A 19,800-nucleotide genomic window follows, 5' to 3' on the forward strand; every position below is an offset into this window, starting at 1 on the left:
CAATTTCACCGTCCCCAGACCTGCTGCTGCTGTCTGCTCTAGAGTTCTGCTCTGTAGGGGTGGCTGTGGTGCAGTCACCAAGCACTGGGGTCACCATTCGGTAGGGCACGCAGCCAGAGCTGCCTTGTGTCCTTCAAGGGCTCTCAGACATGTGCAGGAGGTAAAGAGCCAGCGAGGGGCTTCAGGGTACATGCACGATGAGGGTGGCCTCTCATCACAGCCTCTTCCTGATGCGGGAGGAAGGCATTAGTATGTCCCATTGGTCCAGCCAGCCCTTGCTGGGCATCTGCTAAATGCCTTGCAGGAAGAGCCACTCATGACTGGGAGCAGACTCGGGAGCAATGCAGCAGCCTAGAGATGATCGCCAGAGGCCCCGGGGGTCAGCCTGGCGGGGGTGGGTCCTGGGCTGAGACTTCTGCTCTGCAGGCTCAGGAAGAGCCAGCCTTCACGTGACCACACCGCAGTGATACAAGCCACCAAGTCACAGCAAAGAGCACAGGGAAGGTCCAGCACAGATGTGGAAGATGAGCGAGGAAGGTGAGGGACCACTACGCCCCGTGGGGAACAGTGACACACGCAGACACACCGACACGCCCCTCTTCGCTCCCGCTCCACACCCCGGCGCCCCTTCACGAGCTCCCTATGCTCCCATAGGCTGCCCCGGGCTCAGCGTGGCTTCCCCAGACTAATCGTAAGGACAACCAGTTAAAGAACCATGTTTATTGCTTTACAGAACAAACTTGTTCTTTACTATTCAGTTCATTATGAACTTGAATCACTGTAATATTTTTTGTCCTTTTGTCTTTTAGAGCCAGAGTCTTGCTATACAGTTCAGGCTGGCTCTGAGCTTACTTTGTACACCAGGCTGGTCTTGAAGTTGCAGATTCTCCTGCCTCAGCTTCCCAAATGCTGGGTTACAGGCGTGTGCCTCAATACCCAGCTAATCACTGTAACTTTAAAGCTTAGAACGCAGCTCAGGCTTCTAGCAGCAACATCCCACGTTTGGTGCCTTAACTCACCAGGTGATGGGAGTCATGCACCTGGTGAGAATCAGAGCTTCTGAGTTTCCCATGTGCCGAGGAGACAGAGGCCCAGGCTGCCCCACCAGCCAAGGCTGCATGTGATGTGTTTGGGCTGCCCGCCCCCGTCCTAGGCCTACTGTCACCCCTGGGTGGCAAGACACAGAGGCTGCAGGGCTTCATGGCACTTCGGGGGGCACTCAGTGACCCCCAGGGTGCGGGCACCAGCACCTGCCACCTCCTTCGGGTGGCACAGCTTTGCCAATGCAGTAAAGGCTGCGTCCTGGCCTAGCAGAGGGCCCTGCGGCAGCAGGGGACACAGCACGGCTGTGGCTCTCCTCACCCTCCAGCAGGAGGGCTGCGCCTAGAGCTTGCTGTTCTTCTGGAACTGGGCCACCAGGCTGAGGACCTGCTCGGAAGCTTTGATGCTCTTGCTGCCCAGGTAGGCGGTGCTGTTGGGGCCCGTCTCCTCCGGGAAGTAGCGGTAGTTGGCCATGAGGCCGCACGAGCTGGTGAGGCCCCGGGGGCTGCTGTCGCCCATCCAGTTGATGCGCCACATCACGGCCCCGTTCTGCAGGTGGAAGTTGGCCACGGGGTTGAGGGCATAGCCGCGGTGCTTCTCGCCGTACAGGTACCAAGCGCAGAGCCGCATCAGCGGCGCCTGGAGCGCCTGCACCAGCTTCTCCGACTGTGCCCACTCGCTGCCGCTCAGGAGGACCTTGAGGGTCTCGGGCACGGGGCCGCCCACAGCCTCGCCGAGCTCTTTACTTTCCGAATCCGTGAACAGGCCGTTCCGCCCATGCTCCTTTGTCTGCGAGCCCAGAAGCCCCAGGAGCCATTTGGTGAATCCGGGTATGGGCGACAGGCTGGAAAAGGCCCCCAGGTGCGGGAACTCTTTCTGCACAGCAGGTGGAAGGAGAGAGGGAGGCGGAGAAAACACACAGATTCAGCAGACCCGAAGCGCGCGGGACACCTCTCAACTCACCTAGTGTCACCGACCTGGGGCTGACCGAGTGACACTGACACCAATGACTGTACTCTTCAAGGCACATGCATCAGGGACCTGGCTGTGCCAGGGCCTGGAGGCACCCGATCCTTGGGACTCAGGGCCCAGGGACTGGTGAGGAGATAAGTGATGCCAGCCTTCAAGGGGACAGCGGGGGATGGGAGGGCAGGCGAGCCACACGATCCATGCATTCCTGTTCAAACTGTACAGAGATCGCCTTGAGTATTTTTAGAAGCCCAGAATTTTATGATTATAAATGTAGTGTGTGCTCATTATAGATTTTTTTTGTCTTTTTCATTTTTATTGGTACTGGGGATTCAACTCATGACCGCCTGCTTGCAAGGCAGGTGCTTATGCCGCTGAGCTAAACCCCCAACCCCCGATTATAGATTTTTTTAACTTATGAAAGAAGCAAAGGAAACCACCACACTCCGGCCCCATGAGAAAACCGCCGTGGAGTCTGCTGAGTGTGACGCCTTGGGTTCCTGCAGTCATGGGCTGGGCAGCTACTGTGCAGCCTGCATCACGGATTCACAGCAGGCGCGTTTTCTAAGTGTCACTTAAAACTCAAAACTACAACTTTAATGACAGTGATACTGAAATGCCAAGCTCTCCCGTGGCACCCAACCATGGGTTGGATGCCTTGTTGGATGTCTGACCGTTTATGAAGCCCAGCAAACCCTCCTGTGCAGGAGGACTCCGGCTCACCGTGAGCACAGGACAGTGGCCCTGCAGGTCGGCTCCTCCGTCAGAGGCAGTCTGGTGGGGGTCACCCAGAGTCCAGCGTCCTGCCCGCCCCTTCACTGCCTTTCTGACCCTCACAGCCCCTGCCCAACACCATGAGCACAGCAAAGGCCTAAGCAGATGTGGCCCCCTCTGGGGAAAAGCAGCACCATGGCAACAGAGCAACTGTAGGCCAAGCTCTGGGCGAGAGCTGACCACCAGTGGAAGGCGATGCGGGAAGCACAGACGCCACCCTGCTGTCCTCCGTCGCAGTGCCCATGCTGCCCTGGTCACCCTGCCTGAGCTGATCCACGCACGGGAGCTCTCTAAATCTAGGCCCAGCGCAGCCATGCACTGCTCTGGTAGGGCAGGGCAGGGTCCCTCGGAGGCAGCAGGACAGGGCGAGGCCAACAGCAAGCCAAGCACGGCTGATCTCAGCAGGCCTCGGGGAAGCCCTGTGTGGTGCGGGCAGGTGAGGTGCGGCTGGGAGGCCCTTGGCCCAGACAGCGGGCACAATGTGAGCAGGCAGGCTTGGCAGGCGCGAGGTCGCCCCAGGGCTCACATCCTCAGCCCACAGTTGTACTTGCGGGCGGTCAGTGACAAGCTGGGCTCTGGGTGGCCCCTCAGTGGTCTGGTGGCACCGAGGAACTGTCACATGGGGGCAGGCCTGCTCTGCGCCTCCCTGCCTCCTGCACAGCCCCGCCCCCATCCTGTGCTCGGGGCGTAGGCTGGACCCATCACCCACCACCACAAATCCTGACGGTGGGCGTAGCCGTGGCACTGGGTGGTTGTAAACAGAGCCACCAGGCGGCCGCACTCACCTGCAGCTCCTTGAGGACGCGCTTTACGAGGAAAGTGCCCAGCTCGACGCCCTGCAGTCCCTGCTGCGTGAGGCTGATGGAGTAGAAGATGGCAGCGGCGATCCTGTCCCTCTCCTCGGTCTCCGACAGGGGCTGCTCCTTCACGATGGCCTGGAACACATGACCAGGGGCCCTGGTGGGTGGATGGCTCTCCCGCCCACACCCCAGCCTGCCGCTGGCCACAGACGGCTCGCAGAGAGTCCAGTGCTTCGGGCTGCAGTGCTCTCTGCCCTCCTGAAAATGCCCACCCAGTCTCTCTGGCGCTGCTCAGGGTGCTCGTTCTGCTGTCTGACACTCCTGTGCAGGCGCTGCTGGGGGCACCTCTGTCCCTTTTTGCCCCTCTAGGCCTCCGTGCAATCTGACGCCCACTTCCCCCTGCACTGAACCTGCGGCAGGGCCAAGGCAGCCACCTGAGCTGGGTTTCTGTCCCCTTTCGTCCAAGGCCTGCTCTCCTACCCTCTGGTTAGTTTTGCTCCTCTCTCTGCATTTGTTTTCAGCTTTCTCAGTAGGCTAGTGGAATTTTTTCCAAAATTTACCCTGTGAGGACTCTTCTGCATCACTCGTTTTATCTTTGTGCCAACCTCCTTGGTTTCACTGAATGAAAGCACACGTTCACATAGACGAACACAAAGCAGTCTATGAAGAGCCGTCCACCGTGCAATCCCTGCGGCAGCCTGGCTCTCGGCTTGTCCTGCTGCATCCTGTGGAGCCCCAGCACTGTCGGTGCGTGGGTGGGCAGCTCCCTCTCAGCCTGCTCCGAGGCAGGGGCTCCCGATGCAGGCTGCCCGCCTGAGCTGACAGAAAGCACTCTCTGCCCGGGGGCGGGGACACTGCCTATGACTGTGACAGGTTAGACACTCCCCTGAGCCTCGGTTTTCCTACGTCTAAAAGGCCAGCTCATCTGAGCTGAGCACCTTTGCATGGACCAACAGACACAGGGTACGCTCAATAGACATCACAGACACAGCCACTAAGGCCACACACTGCACACTCCTCTGCAGCCTGGACTGTCCCTCCACAGTAAAGGCAAGGCTGGCCCTCCGTGTCAAATATAAACCCACGCCACTATTTAAACACACAGAGACCCTGCTCATGCGCAGGTGGGTGTGGGTGGCAGGTGTGTTGGCACAGCGTTGCCTGAGCACTGTCCACTGAGGGACAGCGAGGTCCTCCAGCACACTGGGACCCGGGAGCAGTGTCCTGCACTGGATCATACTTCAGCTTCCTCGCAGGGGCTATGACAACCTCCAGTCCCAGGAGCTTCACACTCCACACCCTGGGGGCATCCCCTGGTGGCCGAGGGCACCCACCTGCTTTCTCTACTTAATGATTGTGAGGTTGTGGGGGCAGATTCTGCTCCAGTGCCTCTCCTGGGAAGGCCTTTGCCCGCCTCATAGGCTAGCTGGGCCCAGTCCTCTTGGACGGAGCAGACCCGCTCTAGCCGGGGTCTCACACTTGTCCCCACAGCTGCAGTCTCCATGGAGACCTGCTCTCCTTTGTGTGCTGCCCTGGAGCCCTGAGTGTCTGGACAGGCTGGCCAAGCTCCTCTGGGGCCGCCTAGCTCCCCCAGGGCCACTGAACCACGGCCTGCACTCACCAGTACATCTGTACCTGTCTGTCATGCATCATGCATCTTAGAAAGCCCTTGCAGACACTTAACAAGTGCTGGACAGCCGAGCCGCGCGCCTCCTCCTGTCTCTTCCCTCGCCCTGTCTGCTGTCACAGAAATGCCCTGCAGTGCTGAGTCAGCGCCACCAGTCAGATGCTCCCCTGTGCCTGCACTGTCTGCCCTGCTCACCTCTACCTTCTTATCCCATGGCTAGAGGTTTGATCAGCCCAAATACAAAGTCTATGAAAATTCCAAGCAGCTATTTTTAAGAAAGAAGGTAAGCTGGGTGCAGACCTATAATCCTAGCACTCAGGAGGCTGAGCCAGGAGGATCACTGTGAGTTCAAGGCCAGCCTGAACAACCAAGCAAGACCCAATCTCAAGAACAAACAACAAACAAATAAGATAAAACCAAACTAAAAAACAAAAAACAAAACAAAAGAAAACCTTAAGGAACTCTGTGGGACGCCTGTCTTGTCCTGAAGAGCCTGTGCACAGGTACCTGGATGTTGCTGGAGATGTCACTGGTGAGCGCCACATACAAAATGACCAGGGGCTCCCCGGGCGTTGAACAATGAGAAAAGAAGTAGCATCGCCTGTAGGGCCCGACGCGTTGCTTCATGTCCATCCAGCTCTTTATGGGGTGCACGGCCTCAGACCTGACGAGGAAGCACAGAGAAGGGCGGCACGCGGCTTACTTGTCAGGTAACAACTGCCGGTTTCCACGCGTGCAACCCGCGGAGGCCGAGTAAATGCTGTCAGCGCAGCCCCGAGTGACTCTCAGGAAAGCGCTTTCACGTGAAGCAGCCCCGGGAGAACTGTGATTCGTGACCGCTTTACACACGGCTGCGCTCACCCTCCCGCAGGTCTGCAGAGCGGAGTGTCAGGCTCCCGGGTTCAAGGCAACGCTGAACTGCGGGCCTCAGCGTGTGGCTCCTGTCTTTACTGCGGATCCCTGCGTTTCAAGAGGTTGCCCATCCTGCACACGGCACCCCGTGGGCCTCTCTGTCTCCCATCCTTGCTCCCCACAACTTTGCTTCTGCACAAGAGATGAGAGCAGGCACCACGGTCACCGCCCCAGAGTGGGCATGCAGGTAGGAGGCCGCAAGGCGCAGCCCAGGTGATGCCGCCCTGGACGTGCTGCAGGGATCACGCAGGACACAGCCCACTTAGATGCTTACTGGGGAGGCACAAGAATTACATATGGTAAGTGCTTATGCTTTCTCAGACAGGGCTTCACTGTACAGCTGAGGCTGGCCTTGAACTCGCTGTGTAACCCAGGCTGGCTTCGAGCTCACAGTGATCCTCCCGCCTTAGCACCAGTATTGCAGGTATGCACTAGAATGCCCACGGATAAATGTTCTCTGGGTTACTAATGCAGATACCTGGTCGGTGGGTTCTGATAATCTGGCCTGGGGAAGCTGTACATGGCCCTGTCTGCTTCAAAAGGACGCGGCACTGATGGACAGGGGAGCTTCTCTCAGGACCCCATCTCAGGGGCAGGCGAGATGGCAGCTACCCTGCTAGTGAATGCTGGGTTTGGGACTTGTTAGTCCACCATAAAATGCACACATGGATGGACGCCGGCCCTCAGCTACGACACAGAGGAGACCCGTCTTACTTACTCACTGATTTTCTGAAGCACCTCACACGGCGAATGCCAGGTGACTCTCTCCAGGTTCAGGAACCCTGAAGAGAACCATTCTGAGAGCATGCTTTTTAGCACCCCGTTCATCTCCTGCAAAGGAAAAAGTACAGGGTCAGGTTTCCGGGTGTATCACCCCAAGACCATCTCTGCAGCCCCGAGAGCACAGCCGGATGCAATGCTTGGCTGTGCTACAAGAGAAGACTGCCCGACAGCCCTCAGGCAGCGGTTCTGACACCTCCGGGGCCGCACCTCCAGCCAGGCCTTAACTGGCTGCTCTCTGCTTAGACCTCGCTGAGTTAGTGTGTAATACACTTGAATGGTAAAGTTAATATTGTGCTAAGCTGCCCAAATCACAGTGTACAGCTAAGTAAGTAACAGGCTAGCGGGGTGTGGAGGTGTACAACTGTGACCCCAGCACTCAGGAGGGCTGAGGCCAGCCTGGGCTACCTCGTGAGACCCTCTCAGAACACACACACAAGATGGAGATGCAGGGTGCATCTCACAGGAAGCACCAACGCAGGCTGCAGTTGCTCTGCGAGGCTTCCCTCCATGCTGGGACACTCCTTAATACGGCATGTTACACCTGAGCTTCCCAGGGGAAACAAGGACTCGTCTAGGAGCTGTTTTATCAACCTGAAGATGCCACGTCTTCGTATTTTAACATCTCTGACGTCAGGGCACATCTTGTAAAGACAGCAAGTCACGGCTTAACTGACAGCATCCTAAGTCTGCTTTAGGACGGCATAAAATTACAGAGTCTTTTGCAAACAAGGAACTTCAGATTTGATGAATTATTCTGCTTTACTTGCAAAAATGCATGAGCTGACATCAAAGTCCTATTTGCACTGAAACCTTTCAGGTAGGAGTCAAACCAAATGCACAGAAGCCAGAGCAGAATCTGTGCTCAGGGTAGCCTTACACGCCTGAGCACAGAACTGCGGAAGGGCCGCCGCCGCCCAGGACAGCGAGGATGCCGAGGCCAGCACGCTGCCGCCGCCCAGCAGCTGCTTTCCTCTCCTCCCAAGTGAACAGCCAAGCACGTGGCTTTCCAGAAGCCTGCACTGCCGCTTGGGGAGGTCATGCGACTGATACCTGGCCGATGAAACAGCAGGGGAGTCCTGTCACAGCTCTGAGGACCCTGAAAGGACTGCAGAAGTATGCCCTGCACTGTCTTTCCGTTATCCTTTCCACTGCAGCTGCTGTATGCTGTGATGGCCAGCACAGGAACAGCCACAGGGCACCACGAGGTGACTATGAAGAGGGTTTGGGGCAGAGTAACATTGTCATCTGGATCACCGAGCATACTACGGGGTCGCCTACCCTCAGCCTATGACCTAAGACCAACCTGTATGTTTCAAACCACGATTTACTGTGGGTTTCCTGTTACTTACAGGTGAACTACATGCTACCATATACACTGAGTATTATTAGATAATGGTGAACATCTTTGTGCATCTGGCTCTGAATCGATCGTCTGAATCTCTGTGTAAGGTTCACAAAGAATGAGATGGGTGTCGCTTACAAAGCCTGGTTTAACAACAGCTGTAAACCCTTTACAGCACCGACTTACACGGTGATCCGTGTTACAAGATAAGAAACTTCACATCTGTGTCACCAAAACAAAAGATGCCACGTGCAGGCTGGTGGCTTGTAGAAGTCTTCAGAACATGAGGTCTGTCTTTAAATCCCTAAGCACTGGAGCACACAGAAGGCCACACTTTTGTTCTAAGTGACCTTGTGAGGGTGGGGGAGGACAAATTTAGGACCAACTGTGGAAGTTTCAGGCACTGGAGGCGGGGGTTTAATGTCAGAAAGGAGCTCCGTGGGGCAGCTGCTGCCCACAGACGTCATCGTGGGAGCAGGTGCAGCTCGCGCCCATGTGACGTGCACAGGACAGACACAAGCTCAGGATGAGCTGCCTGCGAAAGGGCTGGGTCCTGGATCGGGCTAGGCTGGTAATTCCTCCCTTCAGCTCTGCGCTCCCTTGTAATCGCCTTTACTCCTGTGAGCACTGTCAGGGCAAGGTCCACTTCTGATTCATTCCTCATTTCCAAGGCGTTCATCGATGGGCTGACATCACACGGAAATAACAATAATAAAGGACTGGTGGCCAGGAGGATGAGGGGCATCATTTGCTCGGGCATACAGAATGGCTCTTTAGAAAACTGTGTTCTGCAGACCACAGTGGTTCTTAACTGTGGGATCCTCACACCCATTTTAAATGTGTGCTAGAAATCCCTGATTCATCCCCACCAAAGGCCAGCACATTAGGAAAGTGTTGCATGTGATCTGTTGATACTTAAGAAGGCCAAGAGACGAGCTTCTGCGCTGAAAGGTTGGGAACAGGCTGGCTCAGTTCTAGTGCAGAAGACGCACTGGAGCCCTACTACACACATAACAAGAAAACGCTGCAAACACCTGGTTTGGTGTGAACTGAGTGGGAACTATGAAGAAATGGACTGAAGAGGAATTCTGAGTCTCCTCTTTCTATTCTGGGCTGCTGACAGCTGGGGCATGTGATGCTGGACCCAACAGCCAGGAATCTAGGCGAAGGGTCACAGCCCCACTGCCAGTTCTAGCATGGTTGACGGCTATCCAGGCTGGCAGGCACCACAGCATGAGACATCACGGCATCGAAAGCAGCAGGTGACAAAGAAGCCTCTGCCTTTCACTCACTGATTCAGTGATTGCTGATCAACAACGCAAGGCTGGAAGGTGGGACTGCTGGGGACATTCAGGCGCTGTGCGGCGGGCTGTCACTGCCAGTGTGCTCTGCGCCTCCAGCTGCAGTTTTCTCGGGTGATGCTGTTTAAACCAACAGCCCACGAGCTTTGGGCTCTCACGGTGTGCTGAGCTCTGGGGCCTTGGGGCCTGAGCGGAGAGGGAGGAAGGGAGGAGCCCTCAGGCGAGCGGAGCAGGGGCTCGGAAACTCACCTCCCAGGTGTGCGCCTCACCCCACACTAAACTCACACAGGCTGAGAGGACACAGGGACACCGCACTGGCTCACGGGGCTGTGTCTGATGAGCTTACTCCCTCCCGGCCCCCATCCTCCCCTTCCGGCTCTCGGGCCCCACTTCACCATGATTCCTGTGTTCCGACCGCCACTACAGAGACCTCTCCGTGATCTCCACGCCAGCTTCCACCAGGTACCCACCAAGGCTGAGCAGCGCCCAGACCAGACCTTCAACTACTTTGGCAATTCAACTGTCTCACTGGGATTTGATCTGGAAGAAGCTGAAGCCATCAACCAAATGCAAGTGTGCACATAGAAAAACAAAAATCCTACAAGCCTCACCCTGCAGCGCACGCCTGCCACACTCCCGTGATCACCCCGAAGGAAGACAGGTCGGCTCCACAGCAGCCGCTTCTGGCTGACACCAGCTGTCACCTCTTACACTACTCCTCGTGCACCTCCAAGTGCATTCTGGAGATGAGCAAAGTGGCACTGGCTGTAGATTTGAATTTGTACCCATCTAAGGCTAAAGGGCACCCTGCAAAAGAAAAGCCGAAACTGCTAGTTTCTGCAGAAATAACATGCATACCAACAAGCCTCTAAACCCACCAGAACCTTGACCGAGGACAAGAACATCTTCTAACCAAAAGGAGTGTTTCTGGTGTGATGAAGCTGCTTTATGGGCTTCAGACTACGCCCTGCACTTTTCTACAAATCCCTTAAGTATTAAAACAAGTAAAATTCTTTTGCTGGGACACACCATGAAGACCGGCTCACTACAAATCTACGCCATAGCTACAGAAATGGTGGTACTCATATGAATCAAAGAAGCCCAATGCCTCTCACACTGAAAAAAAAAATATCGGCCAGACAAGGCTCACTTTTTCCTTCTTCATCTATTGATTTTCTATCTTGACAAACACAACCCAGACATTTGATCTTTATACTGTAAAAACTTTCAAAGCAGCACTTGATCTTCCAGCAAGATTTGTTACTGACTCTGAACTTTGTATCCAAAGGATTAAGCATCCCTAAGGGAGAGAAAAGAAACCTTATCTGATTTAAAATATCCAAGGAAAGAGATAATCCCCAGCTTGGCCACTTGTCTGAAGTTCTCTAGCTGAGCTGCCCAGGCAATGGAAATGTCTGTCTTATGGATTCTCTCATTTTCCATCGTCACAATCCCTGGTTAGAGAGCAGGGTAGTGACAGACTGTGACGCTGCCTCTGTTTACCGTATTTTTAGCAATGCTCCAGTAAATCCCTCAGAGCCTCTCTTAGGAAAGAACCAGGCTGACCTTGGGCTCACACCGGCAACTGAATCTCTCTTCTCAGTGCGGAGCCTATGGGTCCAGGGCAGGGTAAGTGACTTGGCTAAGATCACCTAAAGTCACATCCCTTAACAGATGGTGAGAAGGAAACGGGAACTGGCTCACTTCCCATTCTGGGCATCTTCCACTGGATCCACTGCCCCCCAAAACACATAGAATCAGCACCCTGAAGGTATGTGTTTCCCACTTGTTCCACCATGCAGGGTCAGTAAAAGGGTCATGCAATGACCTGTATGGGCAGAGCAAAGGCTCAGGATCAAGCGCACAGCAGCTCCAGTGACCAAAGCACCCTTGCTTGACCTCATCTAGCAAGATCAAAAGTCAGCTGGGGCCAGGCAAATAGATGCCCCAGAGACGAAGCACCATGCCCATATACCAGGAAGGCTGAGACGTGGGGTGATCCAGGAGCGATCCCCCACTCCAAGTACTAAGCACTTAAGACAGCCCTTGGGTGTCGAGGCTCCTACTCTGGAAGTTTTCAGCACTGAATCCCTAAAAGCAAAATACTGCAGCTGTGCTGCTTCTTTAACAGGACACAAAATCCTAAAGTGAAAGAATCTGCAAACTAAACCGACAGAATATCCGATGACAACAGTGACGTCTAATGTCCCCTACGGCCGCCAGGTGACAAGGATGTGTGTCAGTTGCGGATGCTGGGGAGGGGCACACAACAATGGAGCAGGCTATGCATACGGGATATTTGAGAACTCTTTTCTGTTCAGTTTTGCTGTGAACCTAAAACTATTCTAAAAACTATTCCTTATTAAAAAAAAAAAAAGACTGCATGTATTCTGGTGGTAGGTTACAAGATCAAATCCCAAGAAACAATTTCTAGAGATTAAAAGAAACTTTGTTCAGAATGATTCAAATGATAGAGATTTAAAATGAAGTTATGCAGCTATGTAAAGTGAAGGAGAAAGGAATTAGCCAACTTTACTAACAGTTACACATGGCCATAGGGCTGGGGTTCCCAGTGGAGAAATGGAAGGGGTGCAACACAGCCCCTAGGAAGCTTCTGTGGCCAACGAGTCCGGACCACATGGAGGGTCAAAGGTCAGGATGCTGCGTTCATTCCCCCTCGGGTCCTTTTTGTGACTTTTGGCCTGACAGCCTGCGATGTGCTGGACAGCCTAGGTGAACAAAACAAGGACCCTGCAAATGCCTACGACTTAGCATCGATGGCTTCCCCAGACTTCCCAGAAGTAAGCTCCTCCCCCAAAGTCAAGTCTCAGTGCTGGAGCAGTCAGGCTCTGAGATGCTCCTTGTGCACAACTTGATAACCATGAATTTTTTCCTGTGGGGAAGAGCAAGCGGGTGTGTTCTGTACACAGTCTGAGAACTCTGATGTGGCTGGGATGCATGACATGGAACACAAAAGTTCAACCACCCAGACTGTGCTTGAACCCGGCACAGGCAACACAGTAAGAATCTGTGACTGAGTCAGTGACAGCCCATGAACTGGGCCTTGTCAGTCTGGAAATCACAGGCCAAAGGTCTGTGGTCCTAGGTCATGCTTAGCATTATAAATTAACAAGCTACCACAGAAATGAAATCACAGCCACTGTTATCACTACGCTTTGCAACTACACCCAATTTTCATGCATCTGAGGCTAAACAGTCAACAAAAAAGCTTCTGATAAAACCCTGTTAGCTCTCAAAGCATGATGGTGTAAAGGACGCAGGGTTGGGGTGGTAACCAGAAACCCATGAGTTTTTGGATGACTCACACCAGCTCCTGGACTGGGTCAGAGGATACATGTATCACCTCCCTGAGGCTGAGGGAAAAGAAGCAAAAACGGTTAATGGCCAGGTCTACAGCTTCTAAATGACTTCAGATGTAATCATCTGGTTGTTAAATTCAAAAGCACATAGTAAAGTTCTGAGTGTCAGAAACCTTCTGAAAACATTTTCACTCGCTAAAAGGACACATAGTATTCCTTCCACATTTCAGATGATTATAAAGGGGCTATCCGTAACTCTAGGCCTTTTCAGGTCAAAGGCATTTGAATCTCATTTATCTGTCTCTGGCATGAATTCACAACGCTAAGCACTGGCTCCTTCAAGAAGACAACTCACAATCCCTACTTTTAGGGCCAAGGACAGGGAATTAAAATAATACGTCCAAATTTTCTTTTTTTGTCTTTTTCCTTTTTATTGGTATCAGGGATCGAACTCAGGACTGCCTGCTTACAAGGCAGGCTCTTATGCCACTGAGCTAAATCCCCAGCCCCCAAATTTTCAAAGCAGAAAAAGGCCAGAAGGCAATGAGACTCAAGTGGTAGTGACCTTACATTCTAGTCACTGTGGGCATGTCATGGGACTTCTTAGGGCGTTTCACACACAGTGGCTGCCCACTAAACAGGCTGACACCAGCCAGGTTTTTAAAGATGGCCTTTGTTCGCACCTGCACAGGTGTATCTCAGTTACAATAACAAAAGAGACTTTCTAGAGCACGCTAACAGGCCTAACAGTCACTTTAAGGCTAGACTGGTGCAGGCCATATTTAGTAAAGACTTGCAAGGAGAGGCTGGAGGGCGACAGGGGCGCCCTGGACTTAGGCAAGGACTCAGGGAGCGGGGTCGAAGGGGCTTCACAGGGCGTGGCCGGGTTCGGGTGAGCACTGCGTGGGGAGGCCCGTCCTTACCCGGACGTGTGGCCCCTCCACCAGCTTCAGCGCCTGCGCCTCGAGCAGGTCTGCCCGCAGCCGCACCAGGAAGCGCACGCCTCCGTCCAGCTTGCTGATGTGATGGAAGAGGCCGCGGTAGCGCGGCACCAGCGCGTAGCGCAGCCGGTCCTCAGCCTGCAGCAGCACGGCCGCCTCCCGCGGCTGCTCTCGCAGCTGGAGCACGCCGGCGCTCTGCTCGGCCACCTGGCCGTGGTCCACGCCGAAGCCCTGCGCCAGGCGGCCCAGGAGCTCGGCGCGCTGGGTCGCCTCGGTCAGGCCGCCGTAGAAGCTCACGAAGTCGGCGCACTGGCCCTCAGCGGGCGCAGGGGTCTTCTCGCGCAGCTCGTAGGCCGGCGTCTGCGGCACGGCGCGGCGAAGCAGCTCGTCCATGGCCCGCGTCAGGGAGCTCGGCCCCGCCGCCGCCGCCGCCGACCTGCTCGACAGCAGGGGCCCTGGAGGCCGCGGCGGCCGCGGGGCAAACCGCAGCGGGAGGAGATTCCGCGTGGTCAGCCCTGGCCCGAAGCCCCGCATGACGCCGGGGGACAGCAGCCCAGGGAGAAAGCCGGCCGCACCGTCGCTGCCGTGCTTCCGGTTCCGGCTTCCGGCGCGCGCCGATCCCATTGGCTGAACCCCGGAGGCTGGTGGGGCGGCAGCCAATCGGAGGGTGGGGTGGGGCCCGCGGGCCCGGAGGCCAAGTGCGACCAAAGGCCGTGGAGGGTGGGGCTGGCTGCCAGCTCTGAGCTGCAGTCTCAGTGCATCCTTGGCCTAGTGTCTTTACCCCAGCCGGCTAGAGTCCTTTTCCAGTCCTTCTCCTCCCCACGGCGCACGCGCTTCTGTTACTTAAATTCAAGCCCTCTGGAAAGTCGAGATAGCTCAGTGGCACAGCTGCCTGGCAAGTGCCAGGTTGTGAGTTCGATCTCCAGTACTAACTAAATTTATTTCATTCAGGGTCCTCTGGTCTCCCGGTGCTTGAGTCGCCTGAGGACATGTTCAGTTCTCTGGAAGGCAGTCTTCTTTGACCATGCCAGATCCTTTTCAAGGTCTTATACAGGGAGGTAGACAACTCCTGCGGGGGAGCTTCTTGTGGACGCTGCTTCTCTTTCCTTGGTCCTCATTCACTCAACAGAAAGTTTCTTAAGAGCCCAGTATAGACAGGCCCTCTACTAGGCTGGCAGTAAATGCGAGCCTGATCTTACCCTCACAAAGTGGGTACAGGCAGTGAAAGTAATTGCAAAGCGTAATAACTGCAATAAAGGAAATTAACAGAGCAGTAGTGTCAGACAGCAGAGTTAGGGTGACTTCTGTATGAATTTACTCTGAGGACGGGACTGCTATGCTGGTAGCAGGGTGACCCTGGCCCGTTTTTCCTACACTTTGCCAGCAAAGCACAAATAGATAGGATCACGTATGTGGAACTTTACAACCGAACCCTAGAACCAGCAATGTGCCTAACTTCCGTGCCAAGATAAACCAGGTACATTCCAGCCAGGGTGAAGTCATTTTTATCTTAAGTGTTAAGAGTATTCTGGCACAATAGAGAAGCAAAAAGTACAAAATGAACAGGTTTACTGAGGACGCGGAAAGGACGGCAGCTGGGCTGTCTCCTTCAACTGGATACAGAGAGGCAGAGGGTTTTATGACCTCTGATCGGAAGTGGCACATGGGGTGGATATTGATGATGTGTGAGGAAGGGATTGGAATTCTCTGTGCGTGCAAACAGGAAGGGAGGTGCAATTAGGGCTGAAGAAGATGCAGGAAGTAGGCATTTCCACTTTGGCCTCCCACCATGTTAGACCACCACCATAACTGTCCTGTAATTTATACTGGGGCAAGAACCTTTCACTAAGCCTACATATGCCCCCCCTTCTACCCAACTTGCAGTAATCCCCCTGGACCTGCTGTCCCTCTTTCTTGGTCTTATAGCATTTCAAACCCAGTCATCTCCTACTAAATAGTCATCTCCTAGTAAGTTGTTCCAGAATAATAAACATGATGGTCAGGAAAGGCCAATGTAAAGATGTGGTATTTAAACTGAAACTAGAAATTAGTACAGGATGTGTGTGTGTGTGTGTGTGTGTGTGTGTGTGTGAGGGAGAGAGAGAGAGAGAAGAGAGACCCATTTGCCCAAAATCCAACGCATAGCTCTTATAACCTGTACTCTGCTCTTCATTTTAACATCCAGGTTTCATAAATTTCTATTTTGAAGGGACTCAGAAAACTGTAGTTGGAGAATTTTCCAAGATTACAGAAATTCTGAAGCTTTCTTTTGAAATCATTTTCAATAATCATGAGAGAGATTTTGTCCCTGTTGTGTGGAGCGGGGCTGGGGGCCTCTGAGGAGGTGGGTCCAGGAGTCCCCTGTGATGACCCTCCGCCTCCCTTTGGATCTTTGCCCTCACTTCAGTAAAGAATGGAGAACTGGGGCTCTCAGAATGGGGGCGTCAAGACTGGTACAGTGCAAAGCAAAGTGTGGCAGGTGCAGAAGGGCAGCGACCTGGGCAGCAGTGGTGCAGCAAGAAGGGGCAGTCCCCTGTGAGTATGAGATGTGTGTGTCCTTACAGGAGCACAGCGTTTTGTTGGCTGGTGTGCGCTAGGCCAATCTGGGTCTCAACCTTTGTTTCTGGGAAAGGGACACACTCAGCAGACAGTAAATGTTAGTAATACTTTCATAAAGGGTACGGTGCATTTTTCAAGCACATGGTACACAATAAGCATGTGATCATTTTAGTGTTAGTCATTTGTGGTTCTGCCCTGTGGTTTTTTTTTTAGTATCCCTCTAATCTGCCCCGACACCTGATAGGAAGTGAGGCCTCAAGTGACCTTCCATTTCCTTCCCCTGCCCGCTTTGTTCCCCCCTTTACATTTGTGAAAGAGGAAGTCTACACTGTCCCCATCTGTTTTCTACTGAAGACTGAGGGATTAAGGGGAGTAAAGGTTTATTCAGCTCAGGGTTTTGAAGGCTAATAATTTCAAGTTTGGGCAACTAAAATGGATGAGGTTGTTTTGCTAGTGGGGGTTCTCTGCAGAGCCCCAAAGATGGACATGGTATCATATGATGAGACTGAAAGAGTTTTGGCCCAGACAGGACACTGTAGCCGGTGAAGCCTTAGAGGCGGAACCAAGGAGCTCCTATCTCCCCCCACCCCTAGGAATTTACCTGTGACTCCATCTTCCCCACCCCTAGGAATTTACCTATGGCGCCAAACAAGACCAATGGGCTACCTGTGCATCCCTAATGCCCCCTTAGGTTCCACCCCATACCGAGGTGTCATGGTTTATGTCTGTGTCGCCCAGGCCTCATGAGTTTGCATTGTATATTTGTGATTGGTTCATTGTCTAGTGCTTGGATTGATGGTGTCAGTGCTCCACCCACCTAGGGGTGGAGCCAGGATGTGATGTAATGGCAGGAAGAAGGTGTGTCTTGCTCTTTGTTGGTTCACGTTTGCTGTTTGCAGCCACTATGAACTGCGGCCCCGCCATGCCCGCCTGCCTTGGAGCCAAATGAGTGTGGACTGAAACCTCCAAAAACTGTAAGAAATAAACCTTTCCTTTCCCAACTTTGGGCTTCAGGTATTTTGTCTCAGCAACAAGCATAAAGTAACTAAGACACAAGGTTACTTATATGCCCCCATGCCACGTGTCCACCAGAGAGAAAGTGGGACTCCAGCAGTCGGGGGTGTTTTGGTTTTCTCTCTCTGCATTCTCAGAATAAAGGCCTCTTTTGTTTTATACTTCTCATCTTTTGGACGTACTATATAATCTTATCATTTGGTGCCATGACTCGATCAGCAGGCGATTGACTCCTGGGACACACCCAGTTCGAGTCCCCAGCCGATTCATGAACCCAATTACATCCTGGATTAATTCTCCGCTTTTTGTCTTCCGGGACCTGCTTAATTTGTCGCTAACTGCTCACACACAACACTGGCCTGATTTATCTCAGGTGAGCAAACTCCGGAGAATTCTTCAGTGCTGGGCTCAGCCCCAGGCAGGTTTTCTCCCCCTTTTCGTGGGTTCATGACACTCTTATGTCCTTAAGACAGCCCAGGGCAGGGTCTTTCTGGGCAACCTGTGTCCACACTCAGAGACTCTCATGTCCTTTGAGTTTGGATACCCCAAGACAGAGTTTTCCTGGGCCAGTCCACACTGGAAGACTCTCATGTCCCTCAGAGCTTTATGCTCTCATGGGCAGAACTGTTACTGAATCCACGTGGAATCCACTTGTAGACCTCTCAGTGACAACTGGGAAATATGAGTTTTTGGAACCCTCACCACTGTTTGGTGCCACGGGACAAGTGATGGCTCAACCTCTGGACCACGGCCTATTTCTTGCCTGCATTAGTTATGGGAAATGCTTTTTCTGCTTCCCAAAAGACACCTCGACAATGCTTGATTTCCAATCTGTGTACTCTTAAAATTAAAAGCACCATAAAAACTAAACAATTAATCTTTTACTGCCAGGAGGTTTGGCTGACCTACCCACTTACCGGCAGCCCATGGCCCAAAGGGGGGACATTTGACCCCTGTATTCTCAAAAATTTGTACGATTTTTGCCAAACTGGCAACAAGTTAACAGAAATCCCTTACATACAGGCTTTCCTTACTCAGAGAACACGCCTGTCTCTCATTAAATACTGTACTCCTGCCCAGATACTTTTAGCTAACTCTGCTGCACCACAAACTCTCCCCTCCTGCCCTCATGATCCGCTGGAGGAAGTACCCCCGGTCTTTTATCCATTGCCCCCTCCCTACCCCCAAAATCGATCCTTGCAGTTATCTCCCGCTGTGCGATAATCTTCCCCTCCATCTCCCAGGACCCCTAATTCTCCCAGCAGCTCTAATCCCTCTGTTAGCACTTCTTTGCAGTTTCCGACCTCTTACTCTCCTGAAAATTCTCTGTCCCCTATGGCATTTTCACCTCCCATCCACCATACTAGGTCTCAGTTGCTATATTCTTCCGGCAGGCCGCGTGACTGTTGCAGCTTGCATGCCATGTTGTGGTCACCATGTTGTGGCCCTCCACCACGTGAAAGGGCGCTGCCATCTTGGGATAGATCTCATGGTCAATGGCCGCCCCATTGTGGCTCCTCTTGTGATCAGCAACAGCCACCCTGTTGCGGACCACATGATGGTTCACTATGCTGCGGACAGCAACTGCATTGCTGCAAGGCACACAGTGAGATGCCAACAGCCTGTGTTTCCTCATCCCATGTTAACTGGCAGCTGCTTTGTAGTTGATCTACAGATAATTGCTCACATGTGCCTACCGGATGGATGGCTGCCCAATGCCCATCTACTCTGCAATCTTCTCCTCAATCTCTGCTACCACTTCGGAAGCAAGCTGGCCCCAAGGGACTTGTTAATGTACATGTGCCTTTTTCCCTTTCTGACTTATCTCAGATTACCCATAAATTAGGTAGCTTCTCTGTTGACCCACAGAATTATATCCCTCAGGGCAGGGAATTTGAATTTATAACTAATTGTTATGATTTACATTTTAAGGATGTTTATGTGATTCTAAATACCACTCTCAGCTCACAAGAGCGAACTCAGCTGTGGCAGACAGCTCAAGAAGAAGCTGATCACAGACATAAGGCAAACACCGCTGATAATGACCCTGGGCCTACAGCTGTGCCAGAACAGGATCCTAACTGGAACTATCAAAATGGAGAAGGTTCAACTAAATTACATAAGATGATTGAATGTCTAATTGTGGGCCTTAATAAGATTGCTCACAAACATACTAACTATAACAAACTTTTAGAACAGGTCCAGGAGGCTAATGAAAACCCATCTGTGTTCCTAAATTAGCTTTGGGAAACCTTAATTAAGTTTACTAATGTAAACCCAGACTCTCATGAAGGGATAATTGTTGTTAACTCTTATTTTATTTCCCAGTCTGCTCCTGATATTCATGCAAAATTACAAAAGGTTGAACATGGCCCTCAAACTCCACAAGGAGATCTTCTTAAATTAGCTTTCCGTGT

General features: G+C 52.9%; 1 protein-coding gene across 1 annotated transcript; it reads right to left on the reverse strand.

The window, feature by feature from the left end:
• Positions 1 to 705: 705 nt before the first annotated feature.
• Positions 706 to 14,409, reverse strand: Mlycd (malonyl-CoA decarboxylase). Its single transcript, XM_003461961.5, has 5 exons — positions 13,793 to 14,409; positions 6,842 to 6,954; positions 5,719 to 5,875; positions 3,570 to 3,719; positions 706 to 1,917 (listed from the first exon to the last, which is right to left on the reverse strand). Exons 1-5 carry the CDS (start codon positions 14,342 to 14,344, stop codon positions 1,384 to 1,386), a joined length of 1,506 nt encoding a protein of 501 aa, XP_003462009.1. The 5' UTR covers positions 14,345 to 14,409; the 3' UTR covers positions 706 to 1,383.
• Between the last annotated feature and the right edge of the window lie 5,391 nt (positions 14,410 to 19,800).

This window comes from Cavia porcellus, unplaced genomic scaffold (assembly GCF_034190915.1).
Source record: "Cavia porcellus strain 051 isolate PalLab524CR breed Dunkin Hartley unplaced genomic scaffold, mCavPor4.1 scaffold_4, whole genome shotgun sequence".
In the NCBI taxonomy this organism is placed as follows: Eukaryota; Metazoa; Chordata; class Mammalia; order Rodentia; family Caviidae; genus Cavia; species Cavia porcellus.